A 25,837-nucleotide genomic window follows, 5' to 3' on the forward strand; every position below is an offset into this window, starting at 1 on the left:
GGGGCAGACTCACTCACAGCATGCCAGCAGAGCCCCTAGTGTCACACTCCTGCTCCACCCTTGCAGTGACACCAGAGTGGTGCCCCCAACCTTTTCCCAGTGGTGCCATACCCTGTCCCAGCTGGCGCCACCACAATGTTACACTCCTGTGTCACCCCCCAGTGGCACCACCGTGATAGCCACCAGTACTGTCCCAGTGATGCCATCAGTGTCACACTCTGCAGTGACACCACAGTGGCAGCCCCAGCTTCATCTCAAAAGTCCACACTTGTGTCACCCACACTCCATCTTGGTACTACCAAGGTGTCACCACCCCTAACCCATCCTATCAGTGCCACCACAGTGTCACCTCCCTGTACCAACCCAATAATGTCACCACAGTATCACCCCCTTGTCCTGTCCCAGTGATGCCCACGGTTCCACCCCAGCTCCATCCAACTGGTGCCACCACCATAACACACCCGAGCCCAGTCTCACTGGTGTCAACATCCCATCCCAGCAATGCTACACCATATCAATACCCTGAAGTGACCCCATGGTGTCCTCTCTCCCAACCATGTCTCATGAGTGCAATCACAGTGTCACCTCTCTGTACCACCCAAGCAATGCCGTTGTCAACCCCTCTCATCCCCATCCCAGTGATGTCACCACTGTCACCCCCAGCCCCATTCTGAGAGTGTGCCCAGTGACATCTCCCGTCCATGTCCCCACGTACCAACAGAGCCCTTGGGGCAGGGGGCTGCAGCTGGCAGCCCAAACCGAGTGCGAGGCCACCAGATGCCAGCCTCAATGGCCCGAGGACAGCTGTCGTAGTTCACTGCGGGACACAACAGGGCATCAAAATGGGGGACGCAGGGTGGTGCAGGGTGGCACAGGGTGACACAAGTTGACAGTCCCCCACCTTCGCAGCCACTGGCTGTCACCTCAGCAAAGGGGTTATCACAGCGGTCACAGTGGCGGCCGATGACCCCAGCTTTGCAGGGACACTGTCCAGTGTTGGGATCGCAGCGGCGCGACAGTGACCCAGTGGGGTAACACTCACAGGGATGGCATGTGTCCCCTCCTGGCAGGCGGTAGTGGTTGTCCTGGGAGGACACAGGGTCACAACTGGCACGGGGTTGGGGTGACAGCAGGCACGGGGTGACAGGGAGGTCACTGGGGGGTTGTCAAGGGGCATGATGGGGGGTGACAGGGAGGTGACAGGATGACAGTGGGGCGGCAGGGGGCAATAGAGGAGTGACAGGAGGATGGCAGGGGTTGGGAGGGGAAGTGAAAAGGGCTGGCAGGTCCCACCTTGCAGCGACACTCGCCCGTGGTCTTGTTGCAGTCTGGGTCGAAGCCGTGGGTGACATTGCAGCTGCAGGGGCCGCACGTGGGGTGTCCCCACCACCCCCGTGGGCATGGTTGCGCCTCCCTGGAGACACTGGAGCTGGCACTCGGGCACCATGCCAGGATACCCCCACAATGCCACTTGTAGACTCACACGGCTCTTTGTTCCTTGCATACGTACATGGCCACTTATACCCTCATAGTGCCACCTGTACTGCCACAGTGGCCCTTGCACTCCCACTGTGCCACTTCTACACCTACAGTACCACTTTCATCCACAGTGATCCCTGCATACCCACCATAGCTCTTGCACAGCCACTGGGCCCTGTCCATGCTCCCCCTGCCATTGGCACACCCACCACAGCTCTTGCACGTGCACTATGCCCCCTGCACACCCACCCTACCTCATATGCCCACCCTCCTCTCATCCCACCCCCTGCCCCCGCTGTCCCTCACAGCATCACCCTCCCCCTGGGTGCTCCATGTTCCCCCAGGGAAACGCATGTGCCCCACAGTGTCACCAACCGGTACTGGCAGAGGGTCCCGAAGGTGCCCGGGGGACAGTGACAGGCATAGCCAGGGGCCATGCCTGGGCGGCGGGTACAGGTGCTTGGAGGCTCACAGGGGTCCAGGGCACAAGCACTGACACAGCTGTCACCGAAGTACCCTGGGCACAGGACATTGTTGGGGACAACAACAGGGGACAGTGATGGGGGTGGTGAGGGGAAGTGCCCAGGGGTGACAGTGATAAGGAGTGGTAGTGACAAGGGAGGGTGCAAGTGCCTTGGGGAGAGTGAGTGAACAGTGGCAGTGCTCAGGGAACAGGGATGAGGCTAGGCAGTACCTGGGCACAAGGCTGGCAGTGCCTTAGGAACACTGACACAGGTGGCAATGTCCAGGTGACAGCGACAGGCTGGTGGCACTGCCCAGGTGGCAGGGATGGAGTGGTGGTGCCCAGAAAGGATAGTGTTGTTGGGGCAGTATGTCACAGGGTGGCAGTGCTGGGGATGGCAGTGTCTCAAGGTTTTCAGGAGGTGCTGGGGGTCTCTCCTTCATGGGGGGGTGTCACAGGGGTGGCTGTATCTCAGGGGCCGTTGGGACTTGTCAGGGGTTCCAGGGGTCTCTGCTCACCAGGGTAGCAGTAGGGGATGTCACAGGGGTGTCACAGGTGTGTCAGCATTCTGAGAGTGTCAAGCTGTGTCAGGAGGGTGTCAGGGAGTGTTAGGGGGCTGCTGGGGGGTCTCTGGGGTCTCAGGGTGTCCCCATTCACTGGAGTGGCAGAGGGGGGTGTCACAGGCGTGTCAGTGTCCAGGGCTATTGGGGGAATGTCTGGGATGTGTTGAGGGGGTGTCAGGGGTCTGGGGGGGTCCCTACTCACCTGGATGGCAGCGGCATGAGAAACTGTCCCAATCGTCACTGCAGTAGCTGTGGGGGGGGCAGGGCCCCGAGTCGCAGGGATCGGGCAGGGCACAGCCCCCCTCCACGTTCACCTGCACTGCCTGTGCCAGGCTCAGGGCACCCGCAGTCACCACAGGGTCCCCAATATGCAGGCCCTGCAAGGTCACCCATCAGTGTTCTCATTGAGACCCACCCCGAGCCACGCTGGACCCCCCAACACACTCCACTCCATGCCTCAGTTTCTCTCACCATTCCCCCAAGACCCCACAAGAACTCCCTGCACCGTGTCACCATCAGTGCGATCTCATCACCACATGGGACCCACCACGTCACCCTAAAACCCCCTGCCCAACTGTCATACCTACCTCAGTGTCCCTTTCCACACAAGACACCCCAGAATAACCTGGACCACCCTGCAGTGTCACCCCCCTCTCAGTTTCCTCCACCATGACACCAGACTCACTGTGGCACCCTGAACTCTCTATATCCTGTCACCTGTCATTGTACCTCAGCACCACCTGGTGACATCCCTGTGTCACTGGCAGCGACCCCTCATTGACTTGGGACACTCCCCCACCTCACCCCAACTTCTCTGTGTGGGGTCACCTGTCAGCGACCCCAGTGACGTACCAGCCACCATGACCCCACCTGCTCCAGGGCCCCTCACTACCACTCAGGACCTTTTGTGTCATCCCATTCAGTCTGTCCCCACAACATGTGACATCCCGAACTCCACACCAGGACCTGCTGTGTCACACCAGCCCCCCTCCCCAGTTGCATCACTTCTCGATGCTTCAGTGGCCCCAGTACTATCCAAATCCAGTACCAGCCAGTACCCCCTGTACTATCCATAACCCTCCCATTGTGACCGTGTAAGGACCCCCTCTTCCACATCCCCAAGCCCACCCTCCACCCCTACACCTGCCACCCCATGCTCCCCACACCCTCCAAGCCCATGCCTGTGTACCTGCAGGCACCCCTGGAACCCCTCCTCCACGGTGCCACTGTCCCCCAGCAGACCCCCAAGGCTCAGTGTGCGCAGTCGCAGTCCCTGCAGCTCTCCAGGGACATCGCCCATTGCCTGGGGAACACAGGGACTCCCGTGGGTGCCTTGGGGAGCCACAGGGGGTGCCACGGTGGCACCCAGGGATCATCAGAGTGGATGGCCCCCTGTGCCTCAGTCTCCCCCTACCTGGTGGCGGCCATAGTCAAGGGTGAGGAGGAGGAGGGTGGCAGAGGGGTTGTGCTTGGGGCCCCCCTGCACCTCCAGCTGCACGTGGTGCCAGGCACCATCATTGACTTTGGCCTGGGGCAGACGCAGGGTGGCCAAACGGTCCTCTCCTTGCCAGGCACCAGCCTCCACCTGCCCCTCGCTCAGCTGTGAGGGGTAGACATGTCAAGGATCCCAAAAACCTGGTGAGCACTAGGCACTGCCCACTGGGAAATAGAATTTCCCTTGGGACAGTAACACAACCCCCCAGGTAATGCCCCCTCAAGGGGTGGCATCCCTTTGCACTGTTCCCCTCCCTCCTCCCAGCAATATGCCCCCCCATAGCAATAGCATAGCCTCCGATACCAACAGACCCCCTTCAAGGCAATACTCCCCTGGCACTTCTATGAGGTTTAACTCCCCTGTTCCAACCCCCCATGCCACTACTTCCCCGTGGCCATATATACCCCCCAGGCAATACCTCCTGTTCCAATGACCCCCCCAAGGCAATGACCCCCCAGTGTAATAAACCTTGTGCCAACAACTCCTCAATGCCAATAATGCCAATAACCCCCTCCCACCCTCAGAGTAATAACCCCTGGCACTGTCCCAGTGACAACCCCCCTATATTCCCGCTCAAGTCAATATCCTCCCCGGGCAATGCCAAATGACACCAAAACCAATACTTCCTGTGGCCATGACCCCCACCCAAATCAATAACCCCTGAGGGCAACCACTTCCCCTCCCCGGCACTTTCCTCAGGAAAACTCCCCTATTTGAGTCCCCCGTGCCCTCCCCATGCCTCCTCCGTGCCCACCTGCAGGATGAGGGTTAGACGACCTCCGACCCCCGCCCGCAGCAGAACCCCGCGGGGGTGGCGGGTGCGGAACATGATGCGGACCGGCCAGGGCAGGGAGAGGGGCAGCGCCAGCCCATTCCACGCCACGCAGCTGCTGCCCACGAACCGCTGCGGGCCTGCCATCTCTGCGGGGCATGCACATGGGACACGGGGCAATTCCCACAGACCCCCCAAGCCCACCCCAGGGACGTCCGCGAGGTGGCCACGTGCCCCCCATACAGACCACCCATACCTGCCCACTGACCCCATCCACGACCCCCCAAAACCCCACACAGCTTCACATACCCACTCTCAGATCCCCAGCAACCACCCGGGGACCCCATGCACATCCCACAGATGCCAACACACCCTCCCACAGACCTCCTGCACCCACCCACGGATCTCCCGTACGCCCTCATGAAAACAGAACTACTTCACAGACTCCCAAACACACCTGGTGATGCCCCTTGCTCCCTTTCCACACCCCTCACACCCACCCAGAGACCCTCCCCATGTCTCCCACGGACGCACAACAAGACTATGGACCCCACAAAGCTCCACCACACTGTCCCCCCAGGCCCCCCAGTACCCTCCTGGCAGGTTTTGCCCCCAAAGCCCAGCGGGCAGCGGCAGCTGAAGCCCCCCCACTCATGCACGCAGGTGCCACCATTGTGGCATGTATTGGTGTCACACAGAGTCTTCTTAGGGGGACAACCTGGAAGGGGACACAGGGGTCACATGCCACACATGACCTGGGATCCCCAGCCCCATGGGGCACTCACACATCCTTGAACCCTTATCCAACCCCATGATCCTAGTACCCCCTGACTGCCCACCCCACATCCCAACCCCACCCCAAAGAGGATACAACCCGATCCAGCCCCCTAGCCCTGGCATTTCCCCACCCCCAGGGGACACAGCCTTGTCTGTGCCACTCACTCCAGCTCGATGGCCCAGGCAGCCCCTTGTCCTCACAACCAGGGAACACAGAATGCCCTACCACCACGTCCCTGGACCCCCATGCAGCCCCATGAGCCTGGCACCCTCTCCCCACAACCGTGGGACACAGCACTGCCCAAACCAGGGCTCCCAGCCAGCCCCCAAGTCTCAGCAACCCCTACTTGATACTCCACACCCTGGGGGCACAGCCCCACGGCCCTGGCAACCCTGAACTCAAACCTACACCCCCTTGACTTCCCATCCCACACCCAGGGGGCACAGAACTCCCACACCAGCCCATTCAGTGGACCTTTATCCAGTCCCATGGCCCTGGCAACCCCTCACCCCCTCCCCACACTCAGGGGGTACAGCTCTGCCCTGTCTCCCCTGGACTCCCATCCAGCCCTATTACCTTGGCACCCCCTCCCCACATCCAGGGGGCACAGCCCCATGGCTCTGGTACCCCTGAACCCATATCTGCACTCCCTAACTTCCCATTCCACACCCAGGGGGCACAGCATCCCCCATGACCCCTGGACTCCCACTCATCCCTGCAGCCCTGGAACGCCCTCCCATCATTCAGAGGACACAGCCCCATTCCTCAGGTACCCCTTAACCCCACACCCCATCTCCCTCTGCTTGAAGTAGCACAGTCCCCCCAGCCCCTGCCCAGTCTCCCAGTCCCAGAGCCCACCAGGCAGGGTGCCGTTGTTAGCAATGAAGGCTGCCATGTCCACAGGGTGCTGGTCAACATGGAGGTGCCGCATGCACCCCACAAAGTGCCGGCTGCGGATTGGGAAACTCTCGGGCAGCGTTGGGACCCCCCCCAGAAGCAGTGGCCCCGTCAGGTCCAGCGACCTGCAGAGCCCACCATCACTTTGGGGACTCAAGAGATCCCCGAAGGACTCCACAACCCATGGGGACCCCAAGGGACATGCAGCCACCTCCCATCCCACACGAGTCACAAGGGAACCCCAAAGAACACCTACTCACCCCAAAACCTATGGGGACCACCCATTTGAGTTCACCCAAATGGAACTCAACAGATCCCCCCCCCCTTAACACAGTCCCAAGGGACTCCCTCCCCTCCCAAATGCATGGCAATCCCAAGAGAACCTCCCCAACCAATGGGGACCTCCAGTGACTCCCGATCTACAGGGACCCATGATTCCCCAAAGACGTCTCACCAGTGAGGACTCCAAAGGTACCTCACCCATAGAGACCATTCACCTCCAAAGGACCCTTCTACGGGTACCCCAAGGGACCCCCACCCTTGGGATCCCCAGGTCCCCCTCACTTCTTGCTGCCAGTCTGGGTGCCCTGGGCAGCGCAGGAGTAGTTGCCGAGGCGAGGCCCAAAGCGCAGTGCCATGGCTGTGTCACAGTCGTCCACAGTCACCACAGCCACCTTCTGCTCTGAGGGGCCCTGTGGGACCCCCGAGCGCCCCACAACCGGCTGGGGGACCCCATATCAGGTGGGGGAGCCCAGGACCCCCATCCTGCAGCCTTTGTCCTGCTTCTCATCCTCCCACTGCCCTCTGGCCCCTTAACACTCACCATGTTCCCATGCTCCTCCAGACCATCAGTCCCCCACCCTCCAGACTCCCCAACACTCCCCTCCATCCCTTCAGCTTCCCTTAAACCCCTCAATGGTCCCCTTCATCTCCCCCAAGCCCCCATCCCTTTGACCTCCTCTTCCTCCACCCCCCCATCCCAATTCCTTGGGGGTCCCCACAGGTGAGGAAGGGAGGCGGGGTTCCTTGCGGGGCCAATGGCTGAGGAAGTGTGTGAGGGTCCCTTGAGGTCCTCATGGATGGGGGCAGCCCTTGGAGTCCCACAAATCTATCTACTCTCCTCATCCCTCCAACACCCCCTTCCCCTCCACTCCTTCTTCCTCCTCTTCCTCCATCTCCCATCTCCCATCCCTTGGGACCCCCAGGGGTGGGCATATCCCTAAGGGGTCCTTTAGGTGCCTCAAACCCCCTACCTGATCCGCCCCCATCTCTCCATTCCCCCACCCTTCCCCTCCATCTTCCCTTCCTCTGTCTGCCCTAAACACTCCCCACCCACTGCACGCCCCCATGCTCCCCATTCCCCCACCTTGTTGTAGTAGTGCAGCTGCACCCGGTGCCACTGCCCATCACTGACACCTCCTGGCACGAAGGGTGACACTGTGGTGGTGGTCTCACCTATGGGCACAGCGTCATGACAACACAGCCAGAAGCAAGGAGGGGTGGCAGTGCCAGGATGGGATGCCCAGGATGCAGCGCCAGGGATGCAGTGTTGGGGATGCAGTGTTGGGGACGTGATGCAGGGGATGCAGTGCTAGCCATGAGATGTCCAAGATGCAGTGCCAGGGATGCAGTGTCAGGGATGGGATGCTGGGGATACACTGTCAGACTGCCCCAAGAATTGGCAGGACAGGGATGCAGTAAGGAATGCAACGAGAGGTGCAGTGCTGGGAATGGGGTGCCCAGGATGCAGTGCCAGGGAGTGTCAGAATGGGATGTGTGGGATAAAGTGAGGGATGCAGTGAAGAATACAGTGCCCACAAGGGTCCCAGGGTGCAGTGTCAGGGTGTAGCAGGGGCAGTGCATACCTGCTGAGAAGGTGAGCTGCAGCTGCTCATCCACAATCTCTAGTGCCACGAAGTCATGCCGCTCATTGAAGCGCCCATTATACAGCAGGAGCCCATCCCGCTCCTGTGTGGCAAACCTGAGGAACACAAGTGCCAGGAGTGCCCCAATACCCCCCAATCCCACCGTGCCTCCCTGGCACTCCCCAACACCCCCTGACCCTGCCATGCCCCTGAGGCACAACCCTCAAGCCCTGCCCCATGACCTTGTACCCACTGTGAGATGATGGGTACCCATCAACCCCTGCCCCCACAAGGTGCCCCCCACCCCATTTCCCCCCATGCCAAGTGGCAACTCCCACCGTTTGCTCCCACTCTGTGCCCTCAGGGTGCCCATCACCCCACACTCAATCACCCCACAGTCCATCTGATGCCTTTGAAACACCCACCACCCCACACTCCAAATTAGGCCAATGGGGGCACCCACCTACCCACCCAGTGCCCACAAGATACCCATCACTTCACCCCCCCTCACCTCATCTCATGCCAAATGGGGCAACCATCACCATCTACCCCACTCCCCACGTGACATCCACAGGGGCACACATCACCCCCCGACTCCCCAGATTTCCCCAGGCTCACGTGAGGCCAAGGGTGAAGTGGAAGCGCTGGCGGAGCCCACGAAAAGTGAGGAAGGAGTGCGGGGGGAAGCTGCGGGTGCTCATGGTGCAGAAGGGCTTCTCATAGTGCCCAGGGGGGCACTGGCACCGGAATCCCCCCACCAGCAGGTTCAGGCAGGTGCCCCCATTCCGGCAGACCCCTGGAGTGCAGCGGCCCTCCCGGGCACTCAGCTCACAGTGCTCCCCTGTGTCACATCCAGAACCCCAAAACTGGGGTGAGGAGTCCCATCTGCCCCCACACCTCCCCCTTAAACCCAGAGTGGCCCCTCTCAGGTGCTCAGCTTGCAGGGCTCCCCTGTGTGATACCCCAATGCCACCAGCATCCAAAAATGGGGGGTGGGGGTCTTCTCTCCTCCCCACCCCCCAGTAACACCCAAGTTCTCCCTCCAGACACTCATAGGGCTCCCCAATGTGACACCAAGCACCCTAAGTGGGAGGGTGGGGATCCCCTCTCCTTCCCCCCTAGCATCTTTATCCCTGGCTCTATCACCATGGCAACCACCTCCCATTGCCATGGAAACCCAGAGACACCCCCTCCTCTCACATCCCCTCCCCCACCTGGCTGGCAACCCCCACTTGGGGGTCCCATGGGGGTTGGACTCCTAAGGTGGGGGTAGGGTGTATGGCCTCAGTGCCACCAGTCTACTGGCGGAGGGAGAGGGGGCTAAAGGGGAGCTGGATGAGGAAAGATGAGGATGGAGTCACTATGAGGACAGGCTGGCCAGTGGCTCTAACCAGTGAAGTCTTCGTGGCACTCGCAGGTGTATCCGCCCTCACGGCTCCGGCACCGCCCATTGCTGCCACAGGGGCTGGAGTAGCAGAGGTCAATCTCGGTCTCGCAGTAGTCACCGGTAAAGCCAGGCGGGCAGCGACAGCGTAGGCCCGTGACGGGGTGGATGGGGCGGAAAAGGATGGTGTCGGAGGCGAGGAAGGGCGCGGAGCTGTCGAACTGCAGGACGGAGACGCAGCGCATGTAGTTCTCACAGGGCTCGCGCAGACACACGTTGTCATCAAAGGGCAGGACGCGCTGGGCTGTGGTGGCCGCCAGGAGCGACCGGTTAAGGTATAGCCGCTCCTGCAGCTCCTCTGACGAGAAGAACTGCGATGCACCTGGCACCACCGCCGGCAGCAGTGCTGAGAGGCTGACATTGAGGATCCGCGCTGGTCCCACGTCTGTGTCTGTTTGGATGTTGAAGAGGACGACGCGGTGGCGGGGGGTGGCCAGGACAGCGGCCACCCCCTCCAGGAACCGGCTGAGCAGGGGGGACAAGAAGCGTTCCTGGGACATGTCAGCCAAACGCAGGGTGATGCTGTTGCTGAGCATCTCATCTGTGATCACTGTCACCTGCAGCGTGCACTGCGCTGTTGTGCTGTGAACGCCATCTGGGGACAAAGGCAGGACACAGGAGGGGGTCAGTGACAGCAATGGATAGCTCTGGGAAAGGATGGTGGGATGGGAACAGTGCTGGATATGGGGCAACCAACCAAATCAACTGCTGTTGGATGGGGACAGTGCTATGGGGGCTTGATCTGCTTGGCCACCACAGAATGGGGACAGCACTGGCCACGAAACACCTAGCCTATGTAGCCACTGTGGAACAGGACAATACTGGCTATGAGGTGGCCATCCCACTTGACCAGCATGGAATAGGCACAGTCAGGTGGGGACAGTACAGGCTATAAGAGACCTTTCCCACTAAGCCACCAAGGAATGGAGATAGTGATGGTTATAGAGTTGGTGCTGGTTATGGGGCTGGTGCTGTTTTGGGGGTGCCCATCTCACCTGGCCATCACAGGGTAGGGACAGTGAGATGGGGACGGTATTAGCAATGGGGCTGGAACTGGTTACAAGGCTCCTGTCTCACCTGGTCACTATTGAATGGGGACAGTGCTGGTTATGGGGCTGGTGCTGGTTATGGGGTTGGTGTTGGTTGTGGTGCTGGTGCTGGTGGGTGAGCAAAATCTCTGCTAAGCACTCAGGCACCCACCTTTCTCCTCCTTCTCTTTTTCCTCCCCCTGGCCAAAGGCAGGAGGATGGAGGACAGATGGGGAGCAGGCAGACAGACAGATGAAGAGAGCAGGGGGACAGGTGGGGGGCCAAGCAGGCAGAAGAGGGTGCCACAGGGGGTGGCAGGGGCCAGGGCTGCCCAATGGCCCGTGGCCAGTGACTGATGGCCAGTGGCCGGCAGGGGGAAGGTTGCCATGGCCGCGGCCCTGAGGGCCCAGCTATGGCTGGACCTTTTGTTTCCCTCCCGCCTGCCCCTGCGCTTGCAGGGGGAGGGGACACAGGGGAGGGGGACGGGGACTCCCTGCCCCCACCCTTTGTGCCCTGGGCCCCCTGCTTTGTGTGGCCAGAGCAGGGACCCCAGCCAGGGGAAGCTGGAGGGTGATGGGGGCCATGTGGCTGGGGACAATAGACATCAGGCATGGCCTCTGGCCCAGTTTCCCCCTGACCTGGGGGTGACCAAGGAGATGTTCCCCCCACCTTGGGGTGACCCCCACCTCCCAGAAGCACCTCCTGGACACCTCACTGCCCAAACAGTGCTGACAACTGATGGCACAACCCCCTTATCTTCTGAGCCCCCCCGCCAAGGTTTGGGGACCTCTCAGTGGAGGTCAGGGTGCCCCCCCAAACACACACACTAGGCCCTGTGTCTCCTGCCCTGAATTCATCAAGTGCAGTCTCCTGGAAACACAAATATTGCAGTGCCAGGACTCCCCCAATACTGCACTGCACCCTGAGCCTTCCCAGATTCACCCATCAGACCCCCCACAACAAGCCCCCAAGCCTACACCAGCCTCTGCTCCCCCATCCTGCTCAGTGACATATAGAGAAGTGCCAGGACCCCCTCTAGACAGCTCAGGGGGTAGGAAAAGCAAAGAGGATGCTAGGGACCCCAGCGGCCTCCAGCTTGGATGTCTGGGGTGTGAGAAAGGCACAGCATCCCATTATCCCTCCTTCCCTATATCTGGACAGTAGAGGCAAGCAGGATGGGGTGGTGGAACTCCAAAACACCTCAGTGGGGTGGTGGGACCCCACAACACAACCCTTCTGATCTGGAGGGTGTGGGCGGCCAAAACAGGGTAGTGAGATCCCTGGGTAGTAACACCTTGCCTCCATGCAAAAATAGATGTCAATGTAGCCACAAACCTCATGCACCTCCCCCCACAAGGTGCCCTTTATGGGTGGGGGTCTTACCAGAGACAGACACCCTCATGACAGCCTCAAGTGGACGGTTGTTGTCCAGGGCTGGACTGAGGCGCAGGTCTCCACTGTGTGGGTCCAGCAACACAAGGTTGAGCTCATTGCCCTGCTCAAATGCATAAGTGAGGTGGTCAGAGACATCAGGGTCATAGGCAGGGATGCGGCCAATGACGCCCCCAGGGAAGCTTCCGGAGCGGTTGGTGATGTAGTTGTTGAAGAGGATCTTGAAGTTCTTGAGCTGGGGGCTGTTGTCATTGGTGTCACGTAGGCGCACATGGATGGTGGCCCGACTGACCAGTGGTGCCGAGGTTGCCTGGACCACCATGATGTATTCGGCCTTGGTCTCATAGTCCAGGTCAGCCAGGGCAGTGAGCTCTCCAGAGAAGATATCCAGCTGGAAGACCTCGGGGATGTTGCCTTCCACGATCTGGTACATGATCTGGGCATTGGTGCCCTCATCAGGGTCAGTGGCAGTGATCCGGGCCACCACCAGCCCAATGGGGCTGTTCTCCTCCACAAAGATGTCAAACTCGTCCCGCTCAAACACAGGTGGGTTGTCATTGACATCCAACACTGTCACCTGGATCTCCACTGGTGTCCTCCGGGCTGGGATCCCCTTATCCACAGCGAATGCCCGCAGGGAATACATCGGCACATTCTCCCGGTCAAGACGGCGCAAGGTGCGGACAATGCCCGAGGTGGACTCAATGATGAAGTCGCCATCACCATCATCACCCCCTTGGAAGGTGTAGAAGACCCTGCCGTTGAGCCCGGAGTCACGGTCAGTTGCAGAGACCTGGAGGACACTGGTGAAGGTGGGGACATCCTCGTAGATGGATCCCTGGTAGGAATGACGGAGGAACTGGGGTGCATTGTCATTGACATCATTCACCAGGATCTCCAGATAAGTTGTGTCAGATTTCTGTGGGATACCGTTGTCCTGCGCCGTGATGGCCAAGGTGTAGGACACCTGGTCCTCATAGTCCAGTTCCATCTGGGTGGTGACAGCACCAGTCTCAGCAGCAATGCTGAACTGGGGGATGCTGTCTTCCATCAGGTAGGTGATCCGGGCATTCTCCCCTGTGTCCTCGTCTGTGGCGCTGATGACCACCACTGTTGTGCCCACTGGCCGGTCCTCATTGATGTTGACAGTGTAGTGGGAGCTCTGGAAGACGGGGCGGTGGGTGTTGGCATCGGTGACATTGACAATCACCTGGGCAGTGTCCTGGCGGGTGCCATCAGAGGCAGCAATGGTGAGCAGGTACTGCCGCTCCAGCTTATAGTCCAAGGGCAGGGCAAGGGAGATGAGCCCACCACCACTCTGGCTGGTGATGGAGAACCGGTTGCGGGTGTTGCCACTGGAGATCTGGTATGTGATGATGCTGTTAGCATCACGGTCGACAGCAGAGACAGTCAGGACACTGGTGCCCACTGCTGCGTCCTCATTCAGGCGGGCACTGTACTCCCGCTGGGTGAATTCAGGGCTGTTGTCATTGACATCCAGGATGGTGACACTGACACTGGCCATGGAGGCTTTTGGAGGAGTGCCCTGGTCCTGTGCCTTCACTTCGAAACTGTAGAAGTCAACCACCTCCCGGTCCAGCTCAGAGGCCACCACAATCCACCCAGTGCTGTTGTTGATGGCAAAGGGGAAGCCAGTGCCAGTCTCCAGCAGGGTGTAAACTAACCGGCTGTTGTCACCTGAATCGGCATCAATGGCTTGTACATGGATGACAGAGTAGCCTACAGGGACATTCTCCAGCACGGTGGCCTGGAAGGGGGTGCTGACAAATATGGGTGCATTGTCATTGACATCCAACACCTGGATGGTAACCAAACCACTGATGTTGGAGAGAGGTGGACGGCCACCATCCTGCGCCCGGATCCGCAGGGTGAACTCCTTGGTGACCTCGTAGTCCAGGGGGGTAACAACATCCAGCATGCCTGTCTGTGCATCAATGTAGAAGTGCCCACGAGTGTTGCCGCTGACAATGCTGTAGTGCACTAATGCATTGCTGCCTTTGTCGCGGTCGGTGGCCATCACCTGCAGAACCGCCACATTGGGCACCACGTCCTCGGGGACCTGTGCCACGTAACGCCGCTCGCTGAACTGCGGCGCGTTGTCATTGTCGTCTTCCACAGCAATGAGGACAGTGGCTGTGGCACTCCGGGGACTGGGATCCTGGCCCTGGTCTGTGGCCTCCACCAACAGCTCGAAGGCATCCACCACTTCCCGGTCCACAGGGCCACAGGTGCGGATGACGCCTGAGCGGGAATCAATCTCAAAGACCTCATTGGCGCCACCAGTATTGAGGAGGCGGTAAAGGATGTTGGCATTGGGACCAGTGTCGCCATCGGTGGCCCGCACTGTCAGTACCTCATAGCCCACCTCCAGATTCTCTCGCACGCTCTCCCGGTATTCTGGCTGCTCAAAGGCTGGGTCGTGGTCATTGGCGTCGCTCACCATCACCGTCAGTGTGGCCATGGCACTGCGCCGGGGTGTTCCGTGGTCCACTGCTGTCACTCGGAACACATGAGTGCTCTTGCTCTCACGGTCCAGTGGTGCAGTGGTGCTGATGGCACCAGTTACAGGGTCCACGGAGAAGAGGGCATCAGAGCGGCTGTCAAAGAGTGCAGCCATGGCATAGTGCAACCGGCCTGCCTCCCCCTCATCAGGGTCCTGTGCTGTCACTTGTGCCACTGGTGTGCCTGCTGGCTGGTTCTCCTCCACTGTGGCCTGGTAGCTGGAGGGTTGGAATTGTGGTGCTGTGTTGGGGCTGCGGCAGGGGCGGTGGTGAGGTATGGGGGGCTTGGGGATCACTGTGATCTGGGACTCCACAGCATCCCTAGTGTCCATTGCATCCCCAGTACCACTGGTCTCCCTGGGGATGTTGGTGTTCCCAGCATGTCCAGTGTCCACAGTGTTCCTGGTGTCGCTGTGGACTTTCCCAGTCTCCCCATTATGTTCAGTACCTCTGGTGCTCCCAGTATCCCTGGGGACTTTCCTAACGCTTCCAGCATCCGTGAAGACTCTCCCAGTCTCCCCAATGAGTTCAGAATCCCTGGTGTCCCTGGGGACTGGAGTGCTCCCAGTGCCCCCAACACTCCCAGGGCTGAGCACATTCCCAGAGGTCTCGGTGTTCATGGGGATGTTGGTGTCCCCGGTGCGTCCAGTATTCCTGGTGCTCTTGGTGCCCCTGAGGACATGGGTGTTCCCAGTGTCTCCAGTTCCTCCAGTAACCCCGGTGCCTCCACTATCTCGGGTGCCTCCGGCGTCCCTGGTGCTTCCAACGCCCCCACTGCCTCCAGCGTCCCCAGTGCCTCCAGCGTCCCCAGTGCCTCCAGGCTTCCCGGTGTCTCCAACATTCGCGGTGCCTCCAGTGTCCCCGGTAACCCCGGTGCCGCCGATACCTGGAGATGCCGTAACGCCGCCGCCACTGTCCCCGCTGGAAGAGCCGGTGCCTGATGCGGTCCCATCGCTGCCACGCGCGGCCAGTGCGGGCCCTGCGCTGTCGCCGCTGTCCCCGGTGCTTGGCGGGGGCCGCGCGCCGCCGCTGTCCCCGGTGCCGCCGCGCAGCTGGAGCGGCGCCGGGAGCGTGCTGGACGGACGGGTACGGGTGCCGGTGTTGATGCCGGTGGGGGGGCGGGAGCCGATGGCGGTGGTGATGGCGGTGGCCGGTCCCGGTACGGGCAGCAGGAGCAGCAACAGCGGCAGCAGCGGGAGCGCGGCCCGGCGGGTGGGCGGAGGGCCCATGGCCGCTGCCCCCCGGTGCCCCCGGTGCCGCCGCTGGTACCGCAGCGACCCGCGCCGCCGCCTGCGCCCCGCCCTCGCCCGCGCGCGCCCGCCGGGGCGGAGCCGCCAATTCAGCGGCCCGGCCGCGCTTAAAGGAGCCGCCGCCGCCGCCCCCGGCACCGCCCCCGGCACCTGCCCGCGGCACCGCGACCGGCACCTGCCCCCGGCACCTGCCCGCGGCACCTGCCCGCGGCACCTGCCCCCGGCACCGCGACCGGCAGCGGCAGCGGCAGCGGAGGGCGGCGAGCGCGCACTGCGAGCAGGTTGCGCACACTCGTGTGGGGTACACAATGTGCGCCCTGCGCGCACACACGTACACACACACACACACACACACACACACACACACGGGGAGAGCCTTGGACGCACCTGTGCATTGCGGGCACGCGTGTTGCACGCGCAGGAACACGCACGTCGCACACACAGGCACCAGCGAGCACATTTGACATAGGAAACACGTGTGTGACACGCACGGAGCACACACATGGGACAGAGCACGTGTGTGACACAGCACAGAGATCATATGTATAAACACGCAGCACGTATGTGGCACATACAGCACGCGTGACATTCTCACGCCCCCCAAGCTCCCCGTGTCCCCACCACCGGCCGTGACTCCACACACGCGTGTCCCCCCAATCCGTAGCACCCTTCCCGACCCCCGGGCTCATCCCACCGCACCAAGACCGGGGGCAATAGAACAGACTGGGAGCGACTGGACCAGGCTGAGAGGGACAGGGGATGTTGGGGGGCACTGGGACAAACTGGGAGGGATAGGGGATGTTGCGGGGCACTGGGACAGACTGGGAGGGACAGGGGATGTTGGGGGGGCGCTGGGACAGACTGGGAGGGACTGGAGGAGCTAGACAGGGCCGGATTCCCGCAGCCCGCAGGTGCTGCCCTCCCCGCTCCCAGCCGGCGCCGGTCCCAGGGCGTGGGCGCGGGCAGGCGGCGGGGAGCCGGGCCCCCCCGGCAGAACGGGTCCGACGGGTACCGGGGCGGGGCTCCCCAGCGCCAGGGCGGTGCTTGGAGCGCCCCCACCTCCGCCGGGGGCTCCGGTGACTCACTGGGCCGCTCCCCGCCGGTTCCACCCGGTGCCCACGGCCCAGCCGGGGGTTGCCCACGCACGCAGGCGAGGCGCAGCCAGGGCTCCCCGCATGAGCATGGAAGGGAGCAACCCTCCCGTCTGTAACCCACCCCGGAGTGGGGGGCGGGCGGGCAGCAGCTGGGGCTGAGGCTGGGGACCCTCGGCCCCACTTTGCATCACAAAAGGGCTTTGTCTGGGGCTTTGTGTGGGGCTGGCAGGAGGGAAAGAGAATGGGGAGAAGGGAGTGCGGGGGAGGAGGTGGGGGTGGGGAGGAAGGAAGGTTGATATGCAACGGAAACACCTCCCCGGGCTGGACCCCCCTCCATTTCTCCTCGGAACCTCCAAAAACACACAGGTCAGCAGCTCTTGGCTTTATTTTGGGATGGAGGGAGGACATGTTATGTGGGCACGGAGGTCCCCAACACCACTCAGTGAAGGGGGACACATGGGGGATCCCGGCCCCACTCAGCAGGATAGGGAGGACACATAGGAAGAGGGGCAGTGCCCTGACAGTGTCAGTTCTTTGTGGCACGGGGGGCGGATGAGAGTGACTCCCCTCCGAGGCAAAGATGATGGTGAAGGGCACAGCCTGACGATGAAGGTGAGATGACTTGGGAGGCCCCCAAAGTCCTTGGGGTGCGGGGGGAACACCCTCAGACCTCCATGTTCTTCATCTGCTCCTCTAACACCTGGTCCCGTCCCCCCCCTGCCTTCTTCTTGCCCCGCCCTTCCTGCTGCTTCTTCTTCTTGGCGAGCTCCTGCTCAATGGGTGCTGGCTTGACGAACGGAATCAGCTCCCGCAGATCTGGGGGGACAAGGAAACCCCGTCATCCCCCCTGCCAAGGAGTGGGGGATGGGGAGGGCGCAGGGGGATGTTACCTGGGGGCATGAAGTTCTGGAGCTTCTCAGGGATGCGGATACCCTCAGGGGTCTGGTGGTTCTCCAGGATGGCACAGATGGTGCGGGTAGTAGCACACATGGTGGCATTCAGCATATGCACAAACTCTACCTGTGGCAGGGGGATGTGCGGGAAACATGTGACATGGGGAAAGCAAAAGAACACAGGAAGAACTCCCTCATGCCCACTAGCCTCACCTTGTCCATCATCTTCTTGGTCTGGCCATAGCGGATGCGGAGGCGCCGGGCCTGGTAGTCGGTGCAGTTGGAACAGGAGACAAGCTCACGGAACGCGCCAGAGCCAGGGAACCAGGCCTCCAGATCCAGTTTTTTGCTAGCTGCGTGGTTCAGGGAGCCTGGAGGGGGGACAGTGCTGAGTGGGGGGTCCCACTGCCATCCTGAATTTGCCTATCCTGGGGCAGACTGTAGGGTGAAGCCTCCAAAGTAACTCCCGCAGCTTGGTGCCAATCCAACACGGATTCCTGCTCTGCCATAGTGATGTGGGGTTACCTCTCAGCTATGGAAATGTTGCGTCCCTGCTTGGCTACAGGGTCAACAAGCCACAAGATGTTTGGTCATGGGGATGTGGGAATCCTGCCCAGACACAGGGATGGGGAACTCCTGCTCGGCCACAGGACATAGGGTTCCTGCTGTGCCATGGGGATATGGGGATCCCTCGCAGCCATGTGGATGTGAGATTCCTACTCAGCTACGGGAACATGAGGCTCTTTCTCAGCCACATGGACATGGGCTTCCCACTTGACTATGGGGAAATGGGATTATGCCATGGGGATCTGGGATTCCTGCTTGATCACAGGGATGAGGGATTCCTGCTCAACCGTGGGGAAGTGGGGTTCCCACTTGACTGTGGGAGAGTGGAGCTCTCACTCTGCCAAGGGGATAAAGGGGCCCCACTCAGCCACAGGGAGCTTTTAAATGACATCTTTTTCCTGTGAACATTTCCAAGAGGAGCTGGGACACTCCAATTGTCCCTTGGGAAGGGATAGCAGGAGCAATCCATCACAGCAGTGCCCATACTCACTGCCACCGACTCAGAGCAAGGCTGAGGATTCCACAGAAAACAAAATGTTCCCTTCTCTTCCTCCTCAGTATGGGGACAGCAATGAGCCAGGGACAAGAAAGTGCCATGCTGGGAAGAAGGTCAGGGACCCCCTCAAAGCCCTTTGGCACAGGAGCCTCTACCTGAGACAATGTTGACGACATGGTATGGAATCTCGAGGGACTGGTAGAATTCCTCAGCTGTGGCCATCATCTCCTCAAATATCTCCCAGGATTTGTTATCATGGGGGGAGGAGTAGACAAACTGCTCTATCTGCAGGAGAAGGAATTCCACAGTGACACCAGGTATAGCTCCAATTCCCACTGGAACCCCACAGTGACACCAGGTACAGCCCAAATTCCAACTAGAACCCCACAGTGACACTGAGTATAGCCCAAATTCTCATCAGAACTCCACAGTGACACCCGGAACACTCAATTGCTGCTGGAACATCATGGTGACATCCCAAATTCCCATTAGAATACCACAGTTACACCTGGTACATTATGAATTGCCACTGGAACATTGCGGCGACATTAGATACACCCTGAATTCCCACTGGGAACACTGCAGTTGACACAGGTACACCCCAAACTCCCATCAGGTTCACCCCAAATTCCCTCCAGGTTCACCCCATGGCGACCCCCCATACACCCTGAATTCCCACAGGAACACCACAGTGATATGGGGTATACACCCCAACTTCCTGCTGGAAGACCACTGTCACAATGGGTACACCACAAATTCCTGCTGGGTACACTGCAGTGGCACCAGATACATCACGAATTCCCACCAGAACATGCTGAATTCCTACTGGAACCCCACAGTGATGCTGGGTACACTCTGAATTCCCACTGGGACCCCACAGCAACCCTCAATACACTCTGAATGCCAGGACTGCTCCTTCACCTTCTCGAACTGGTGGACGCGGAAGATGCCGCGGGTGTCCCGGCCGTGGGATCCCACCTCCTGACGGAAGCAGGTGCTGAGCCCCGCGTACTTGAGGGGCAGGTCCTCAGGCCGCAGCCACTCGTCACGGTGCAGGGCGGCAATGGGCTGCTCTGATGTTGCAATCAGGTACTTCTCATCGATGGAACTGTCCTCTGCCCGCTCGCTGCCTTTCCCGATCACCTGCAGGGGACATGAGCCACCGGCCCTCTTCTAGCTGCTCCTGCACCTCCAGGGACCAGCAAGGGAGGTTTTCCAGGGCCGGATGCTTTGGGAATTCATCACGGGAGGAGTTTGTTGGTCTTTCAAAGGGGCTGATGGCAGGGACAAGTCACCTGTATCACCCGTGGAGATGGACCCCAGAGATGAGCCACCTCTTTGTCACATCATCACCATCACAAGCCACCTCCTTGTCACCTATGTCACCCATGGACCCCAGAGCATGTCACCTCCTTGTCACTGCACTGCCATCACGCATCACCTGTACAAATGCCCAAAGATGAGTCACCTCCTTGTCACCTCATCACCATCATGGCACCCATAAACATGGACCCCAGAAATAAGCCATGTCCTTGTCACCACATGTCACCAATGGAGATGGACTCCAGAGACTAGCTGTCTCCTTGTCACCTCATGGCCATCACAGTGTGTCACCCATGGAGACGGACCCAAGATAAGCCACCTCCTTGTCACTGCAGTGTCACCACAAAGCGTTTCCCATGGAGATGGACTCCCAAGACAACACAACTCCCTGTCACACCATCACCATCACAATGTAGAGATGGATCCCAAAGAGAGGGGAAAGAACCACTGCTACCATTGCTGCCACCACCACAGCCTTGCCAGGGCAGAGAGGACCCCGCTGCCTCCCTCCCCACAGCCCCATGGGGGTGGCCTGCTCCCAAGTCCAGTCTCAAATCTGGAGCAATCCCTTACCTTGTAAAGCTCCTCATCAAACTGGCTGAGCTGGGCCACCTCCTGCATCACCTCCTTGCGCATGAAGAAGGGAGTGTACACCGGGGTGTACCCCCGGGCACGGAGGCTCTGCAGCGCGTACTGGATCAGTGCCTGCTCCAGGAACACCAGCGGGCCCTGGGAACAAGGGTCACACTGCCTGTCACACAGAGACCCCGCTGGGCCACTCCTCATTGCTCAGAGGGCCCGGGAGACATGGAGCCTAAAGAGCTGCATCACCCCAGACTGCAGCAGGAATAGATCCTGATGCACCACTGTGGTCAGAGTCTATCCCACGTGCCCACCATGGAGGCTCCCATTATCCATCTCCTCCGTGGGAGGAGAACCTAAGGCCCTTTCCCTCCTCATTCCCCTCTGAAACAGATCATTCTGGGGTCACAGCTCTCACCTTAAGGAAGTAGCCACGGCTGCCAGCCACCACGGCGCCCTTTTCCCCCTCATAGCCATCCACCATCACCACCAGATCCACATGGGAATACTTCTTCCGGCAGCTGCAGTCACCCCACACCCGCTCCACCTTGTTGTCCACATCCTGCAGGAACCCAGAGAAAAAGAGGAGCAGGAGCCGATCAGCTCCTCAGTGCCCTGTGACACTACGTCCTGAACCACACTGGGCCCACTTTGGGAGCTCAAACTCCAGCCTGTAGCTTATTGTGCTGCCACTTGGCAGCAAGCCTGGCTCCGTTTTGCTCCTCCCAGCAAAATATTCCTGTGGGATGAATGGAAGCAGCGGAGGGAGACCCCGTCCCCACCGCAGGAAGCGCCTTTCCCATGAATTCCCCCAACAATGGTGTGCCCAGAACTGTCTGAGCTGCTTTGTCTGATCCCAGTGGGAAATACCGGCCTGTCATGCAGATTTCCCTCACCCACCCAGCCAGTCTGGCTTGGGGGATCCCCCGCTGGGAGCCCCCTGCCTCCCACTGTGAGTTTTCTGGCTCCACTGACCCAGCCCCACTTCCCTTCCCGGGCCTCACCTCGTCGTTGCTAATGGGCACAGAGGGGTGGAGGAGGTTCCCAATCTCCCGGAGGCTCTCAAAACGTTCAGCCTCCAGCCGCAGGCGCTCGGAGTCACACTCCAGGATGGCCTCATCAATAAGCAGCCGAACTTTCTTTATCTGCGATACCTGGAGACACTGCAGAGAGACCCAAGGATGAGGTGAGGGGTGGAGAGAAGACCACCAGGAAGAGGGGCCTGCTCACTCAGCACAGGGAATCCTGAGCTCAGCATGGTGAATTCTGGACCCTGCACAGATTCTGGAGTGAGTCCCTGGGCTGGACACACTTAGAAACAGCCTGAAGGGACAAAGAGGCAACAAGCTAGGCTTTGGAAGGCCTGAGCTGCTCCCATGGCAGCTGGCACTGCACTCATTAACCAGGGTGACTACCAAACTGCAATCAGAGCAGGCAGGGAGGGACACACTGAGGACATGGAATGACTGAGGCTGCTCAAATCCCCAGGGATGAGCCCTTGACTGACACAGAGCAATGCTGGGGAGATCAAGGACACCAAGGAAGAGTCAGTTATTGCTGGTGTGGGACTGTGAGATAAAGGATCCTCCCAGCTGGGGCATCAGGCCCCCCTCATTTGGTGGGCACTTCAGGGCACCAATTTGGGCAATTCCAGGCAAAGCTCTGGACAAACTGTAGGCACAGTGGAGGAAGTTTTCTTCTCACTCACCGCCAGGACATCAGCCGTGAGTTCATCCAGGTTCTGTGCACTCTCTGGTACAGATTCATCCGTCCCTACTGGTTCCTTTTTCTGCAGCAGGAGAAAAAAGGAATCCCAGGAGAGTTAAAAACTCCAGGGGGAAAACATCCCTCAGTGACACAAGGGAGAGGCTGGAGGGCTGGGAGAAGGAGAGATGTCACCGGTTGGTGATGTCCCACCATGAGGTGACCCAGGGCACTCGTGCCCCACCTTCATCTTGTCCCCAATGGTTTTGCTGCACAGGTTCTTCAGCTTGTTCAGGTTGTCAGCACGAAACCTGCCTGGAAAGGAAGGCAGTGGCTGTCACTTGGAGTGGGAGAAGGGCTGGGGCCCCCATCTGGTGCAGAGAGGTGATATGGAGCCCTCACAGGAGCAGCAGTGGGAGTGGCAGCTCCAGAAACACCCACAGGCACCAGGCTTGGGGTTTTTGGGAGAACAGAGGTTGATCATGTGGATCATGATGCACGGAGTAGGGATGTCACTGGAAAACACCTGGAGTGACATTGCACTGGGACCCCCATGTCAGGCCGGAAACCCCCCTGACCTGCTGGGACCACACTGGGATGGGACACCCCACCTCTAAGATGAGAACTCCGCACTGTGATTCCCCATGCTGGGCTGGAACCCCCACATTGGGATAGGACCTCCACACTGGGACTCCCACGAGAGGATGGGATCTACCACAGTGGGCTGTAAGTCTCATGCCAGGCTGGGAACCATGTACTGGAATGGGATCCCCACCCCATGCTAGAATCCCCCACGTTGGGCTGTGACCCCCATGCTGGATTGGGAACCCCACCCTGCCAAGATGGGAATCCCTCCACCAGGATGGGACCGCCCCCGCCAATGAGCACAGGACCTCCATGCTGCACTGGGACCCTCCCCCAAATGCTGGGCTAGGACCCTCATTCTGGGCTGGGACCCCCACGCCAGGCTGAGACCTCTCCCATGCTGGACTGGGACCCCCATGCCAGGATGGGATCCTCCCCTCCACAGGCCTGGCACCCCCTCATGCTGGGACCCCCCTGTTGGGATGGAACCCCCACACCATGCTGGGACCCCACATTGTGATGAGACCCCTCCCTCAGCAGGATGGGACTGCTGAGGGCTGAGCAGATCCTGGGATGTGAGGCCACAGTGACGAGATTCAGGGGGTGTTGGATGAGGGGAGCATGGATGTTCCCCCTTCATGACCCCAGGGCTGGGAAGGGCAGAGCCCACCACCCGCGGTAACTCAAACTGGGGACACCCAGCGCCGAGAACGAGCCGCCCCATCAGTGGGAGGGATCAGCGCCCAGAGGATCCAGAGCCAGGGAACACGGAACAGGACACAACACGGCCCGGCACGGGCTCCACGGCACCAGCGCCGCGGGATTGCATCAGCCAGCGCATCCCGCCATCCTGCGTCACCCTGTCACCTCCTGTAGCCACCCGCCGTTCTCCAGCACCGCCGTCCCGGGGATACAGAGCCCGCGGGAAGGGGGCTGGGAAGCGGGTGACCCCGTGGGATGAAACGCTCTGGGATAAAATGAGGGCACGGCCGGAGCCGGGCGAGATCCCACCAGGACATCAAGGCGAAAGCATTAACGGGGAGCCCCAAGCGCCGCTGTCATCCCGCAGAGGGGAATGCTGGGGTGCCCTGGGAACGGCGGGGTCCGGGATTACCCTCTCCCTCCGCCCTCCAACTCCTCTCCACATCCGGCACCCTGTCGGAGCTGGATGCGGATCCCGCTGCCCCGTATCCCGCCGGGAGCCACGGGGAGGTGGCTCCTGCCCCCTCAAGCCGTCCAGGTGTGGGTGTACCCCAAATCCGGGTGTGGCACTGTCCAGGATCTCCCCCCACCCAGCTGGATCCTGAGGCAGCGCAGGGAGCGGATCCCTGGGGATCGCAATGGGATCCATGTGCGGGCTAAGGAGAACCTGGCTGGGAGGAGGGAAGGCGGTTCTAGCGGGAGAACTTCTCCCACCTCAATTCCTGTGATTAGGGCGAGGGGGATTCACCCAGGGACAAGCCCTCGGTCTCTGCCACGATCTACCGACAGGATCCGGTCCCAGGGCAATGATCCACGGGGTGATCCCCGAGGGCTGCGGAGGAATTACCGAACAGCTGGGGGAGGGTGGGAACGACCTCCCCTAAAGGTCACCCCACCTCAGCGAGGGGGTTCGGGGATCAGTGTGGGACCCGGCCCCAGGCCCTCGAGAGCAAGGGAGAGAGGGACCCCAAGGGGATCCCCCATCCCCGAGGAGAGACGATGGTAGGGGGGTCCCCATCACAAGCCGACCTGTCACCAGGCTGACAAGGTGGGGGGGGAAAGGCACCGGGAGAGGGAGACATGCCCGCGTGTGACAAGGGGGTGACAAGGCCTCGGGGGTCCCCCAGCTGGAAGGTTCCCTCCCACTCCACCCACCCCCACGTACACCTCCGCCAGGCGCCGTCCGCTCGCACCAGCGCATCCACCAGTGCGGGGTCCTTGAAGCGCTTGCGCTGCATGTCCCGCACCATGGCGGGGTCTCCGCCCTTGTCGGCGCGGAACAGGTCCAGGTCCAGCACCATGACCGGTGATGGCGGCGGCGGCACCGGGAATAGCCGTGGGGACAGCTGCACCGCGCGCATGCGCGGAAGAGGCGTGGCCGCGCTGTGGCCCCGGCCGTGCGGCGGTGCAGCAGCGCCCCCTGGCGGGCTGGAGGTGGCGCTGCAGGGGGGAGAACCGGGTGTGGAGGGGCGAGGGAATATGGGAGGGATTTGGGGGGTCTGGGGGTTCCCCCTCCAACGGGGGCTCCAGCGGGCCTGGAGGCACAGGTAGAGCGGGAGGACTGGGCTATCGGGAAGGTATGAGATGCTTTGGGGAGGATATGGGGGGGTCTGGAGGGGCCCAAGCGGTCCGAGCATCCTTGAGCACCCCCCCCCCCCCCGCCGCAGAAGGGTCTCCGCGGTCCTGCCCTCCCACCCCGAGCATCCCTGGGGTTCCTCAGCTACATTCTAGTGATACTGGTGGGCTCTGGGGATCCACCTGAAGACGCCCCGCACCCCAGTTGTTCACGGGGGTCCTGAGGACGGCCCCACCTCCCTTTTAAGCATCCCATGACTGTGGCTGTCCATGGCACCACATGTCACCCCACTGTCCCGTCTTTGGAGGTTCTGGCAGGGCCCTGGTGCCGGTGGTCCTGGTGGACCCATGTGATGAACCCTATACCC

General features: G+C 60.7%; 2 protein-coding genes across 2 annotated transcripts in view; both read right to left on the minus strand.

Moving 5' to 3' along the window:
• CELSR2 (cadherin EGF LAG seven-pass G-type receptor 2) overlaps positions 1–15,927 on the minus strand; it is a gene marked incomplete at both ends in the record, with an annotated part of 28,492 nt that extends 12,565 nt beyond the window's left edge. Inside the window, 16 exons of the mRNA XM_083878421.1 lie at positions 716–817; positions 902–1,085; positions 1,294–1,414; positions 1,855–1,996; positions 2,708–2,882; positions 3,695–3,808; positions 3,920–4,105; positions 4,755–4,921; positions 5,365–5,490; positions 6,409–6,572; positions 7,012–7,169; positions 7,814–7,902; positions 8,313–8,428; positions 8,931–9,153; positions 9,704–10,351; positions 12,168–15,927. Coding sequence (XP_083734547.1) covers positions 716–817; positions 902–1,085; positions 1,294–1,414; positions 1,855–1,996; positions 2,708–2,882; positions 3,695–3,808; positions 3,920–4,105; positions 4,755–4,921; positions 5,365–5,490; positions 6,409–6,572; positions 7,012–7,169; positions 7,814–7,902; positions 8,313–8,428; positions 8,931–9,153; positions 9,704–10,351; positions 12,168–15,927 — 6,475 coding nt within the window. The remainder of the gene's footprint in view (positions 1–715; positions 818–901; positions 1,086–1,293; positions 1,415–1,854; positions 1,997–2,707; positions 2,883–3,694; positions 3,809–3,919; positions 4,106–4,754; positions 4,922–5,364; positions 5,491–6,408; positions 6,573–7,011; positions 7,170–7,813; positions 7,903–8,312; positions 8,429–8,930; positions 9,154–9,703; positions 10,352–12,167) is intronic.
• Positions 15,928–17,409: 1,482 nt separating this feature from the next.
• SARS1 (seryl-tRNA synthetase 1) lies at positions 17,410–25,242 on the minus strand. The gene is made up of 11 exons (XM_083878678.1): positions 25,060–25,242; positions 22,852–22,922; positions 22,612–22,692; positions 21,908–22,066; positions 21,322–21,465; positions 20,895–21,050; positions 19,920–20,141; positions 19,154–19,283; positions 18,149–18,306; positions 17,933–18,062; positions 17,410–17,858 (listed from the first exon to the last, which is right to left on the minus strand). Exons 1-11 carry the CDS (start codon positions 25,193–25,195, stop codon positions 17,707–17,709), a joined length of 1,539 nt encoding a protein of 512 aa, XP_083734804.1. The 5' UTR covers positions 25,196–25,242; the 3' UTR covers positions 17,410–17,706.
• Between the last annotated feature and the right edge of the window lie 595 nt (positions 25,243–25,837).

Source organism: Zosterops lateralis, assembly GCF_965231275.1.
Source record: "Zosterops lateralis genome assembly, chromosome: 26".
In the NCBI taxonomy this organism is placed as follows: Eukaryota; Metazoa; Chordata; class Aves; order Passeriformes; family Zosteropidae; genus Zosterops; species Zosterops lateralis.

Coding starts and splice junctions, on each gene's coding strand:
- SARS1 (XM_083878678.1), bottom strand. CDS start 25,195: ATGGTGCTGGACCTGGACCTGTTCCGCGCCGACAAGGGCGGAGACCCC. Junction 22,923..25,059: donor GGACGGCGCCTGGCGGAGGT/GTACGTGGGGGT, acceptor CTTCCTTTCCAG/GCAGGTTTCGTGCTGACAAC. Junction 21,051..21,321: donor GCCGTGGCTACTTCCTTAAG/GTGAGAGCTGTG, acceptor CCTTGTTCCCAG/GGCCCGCTGGTGTTCCTGGA.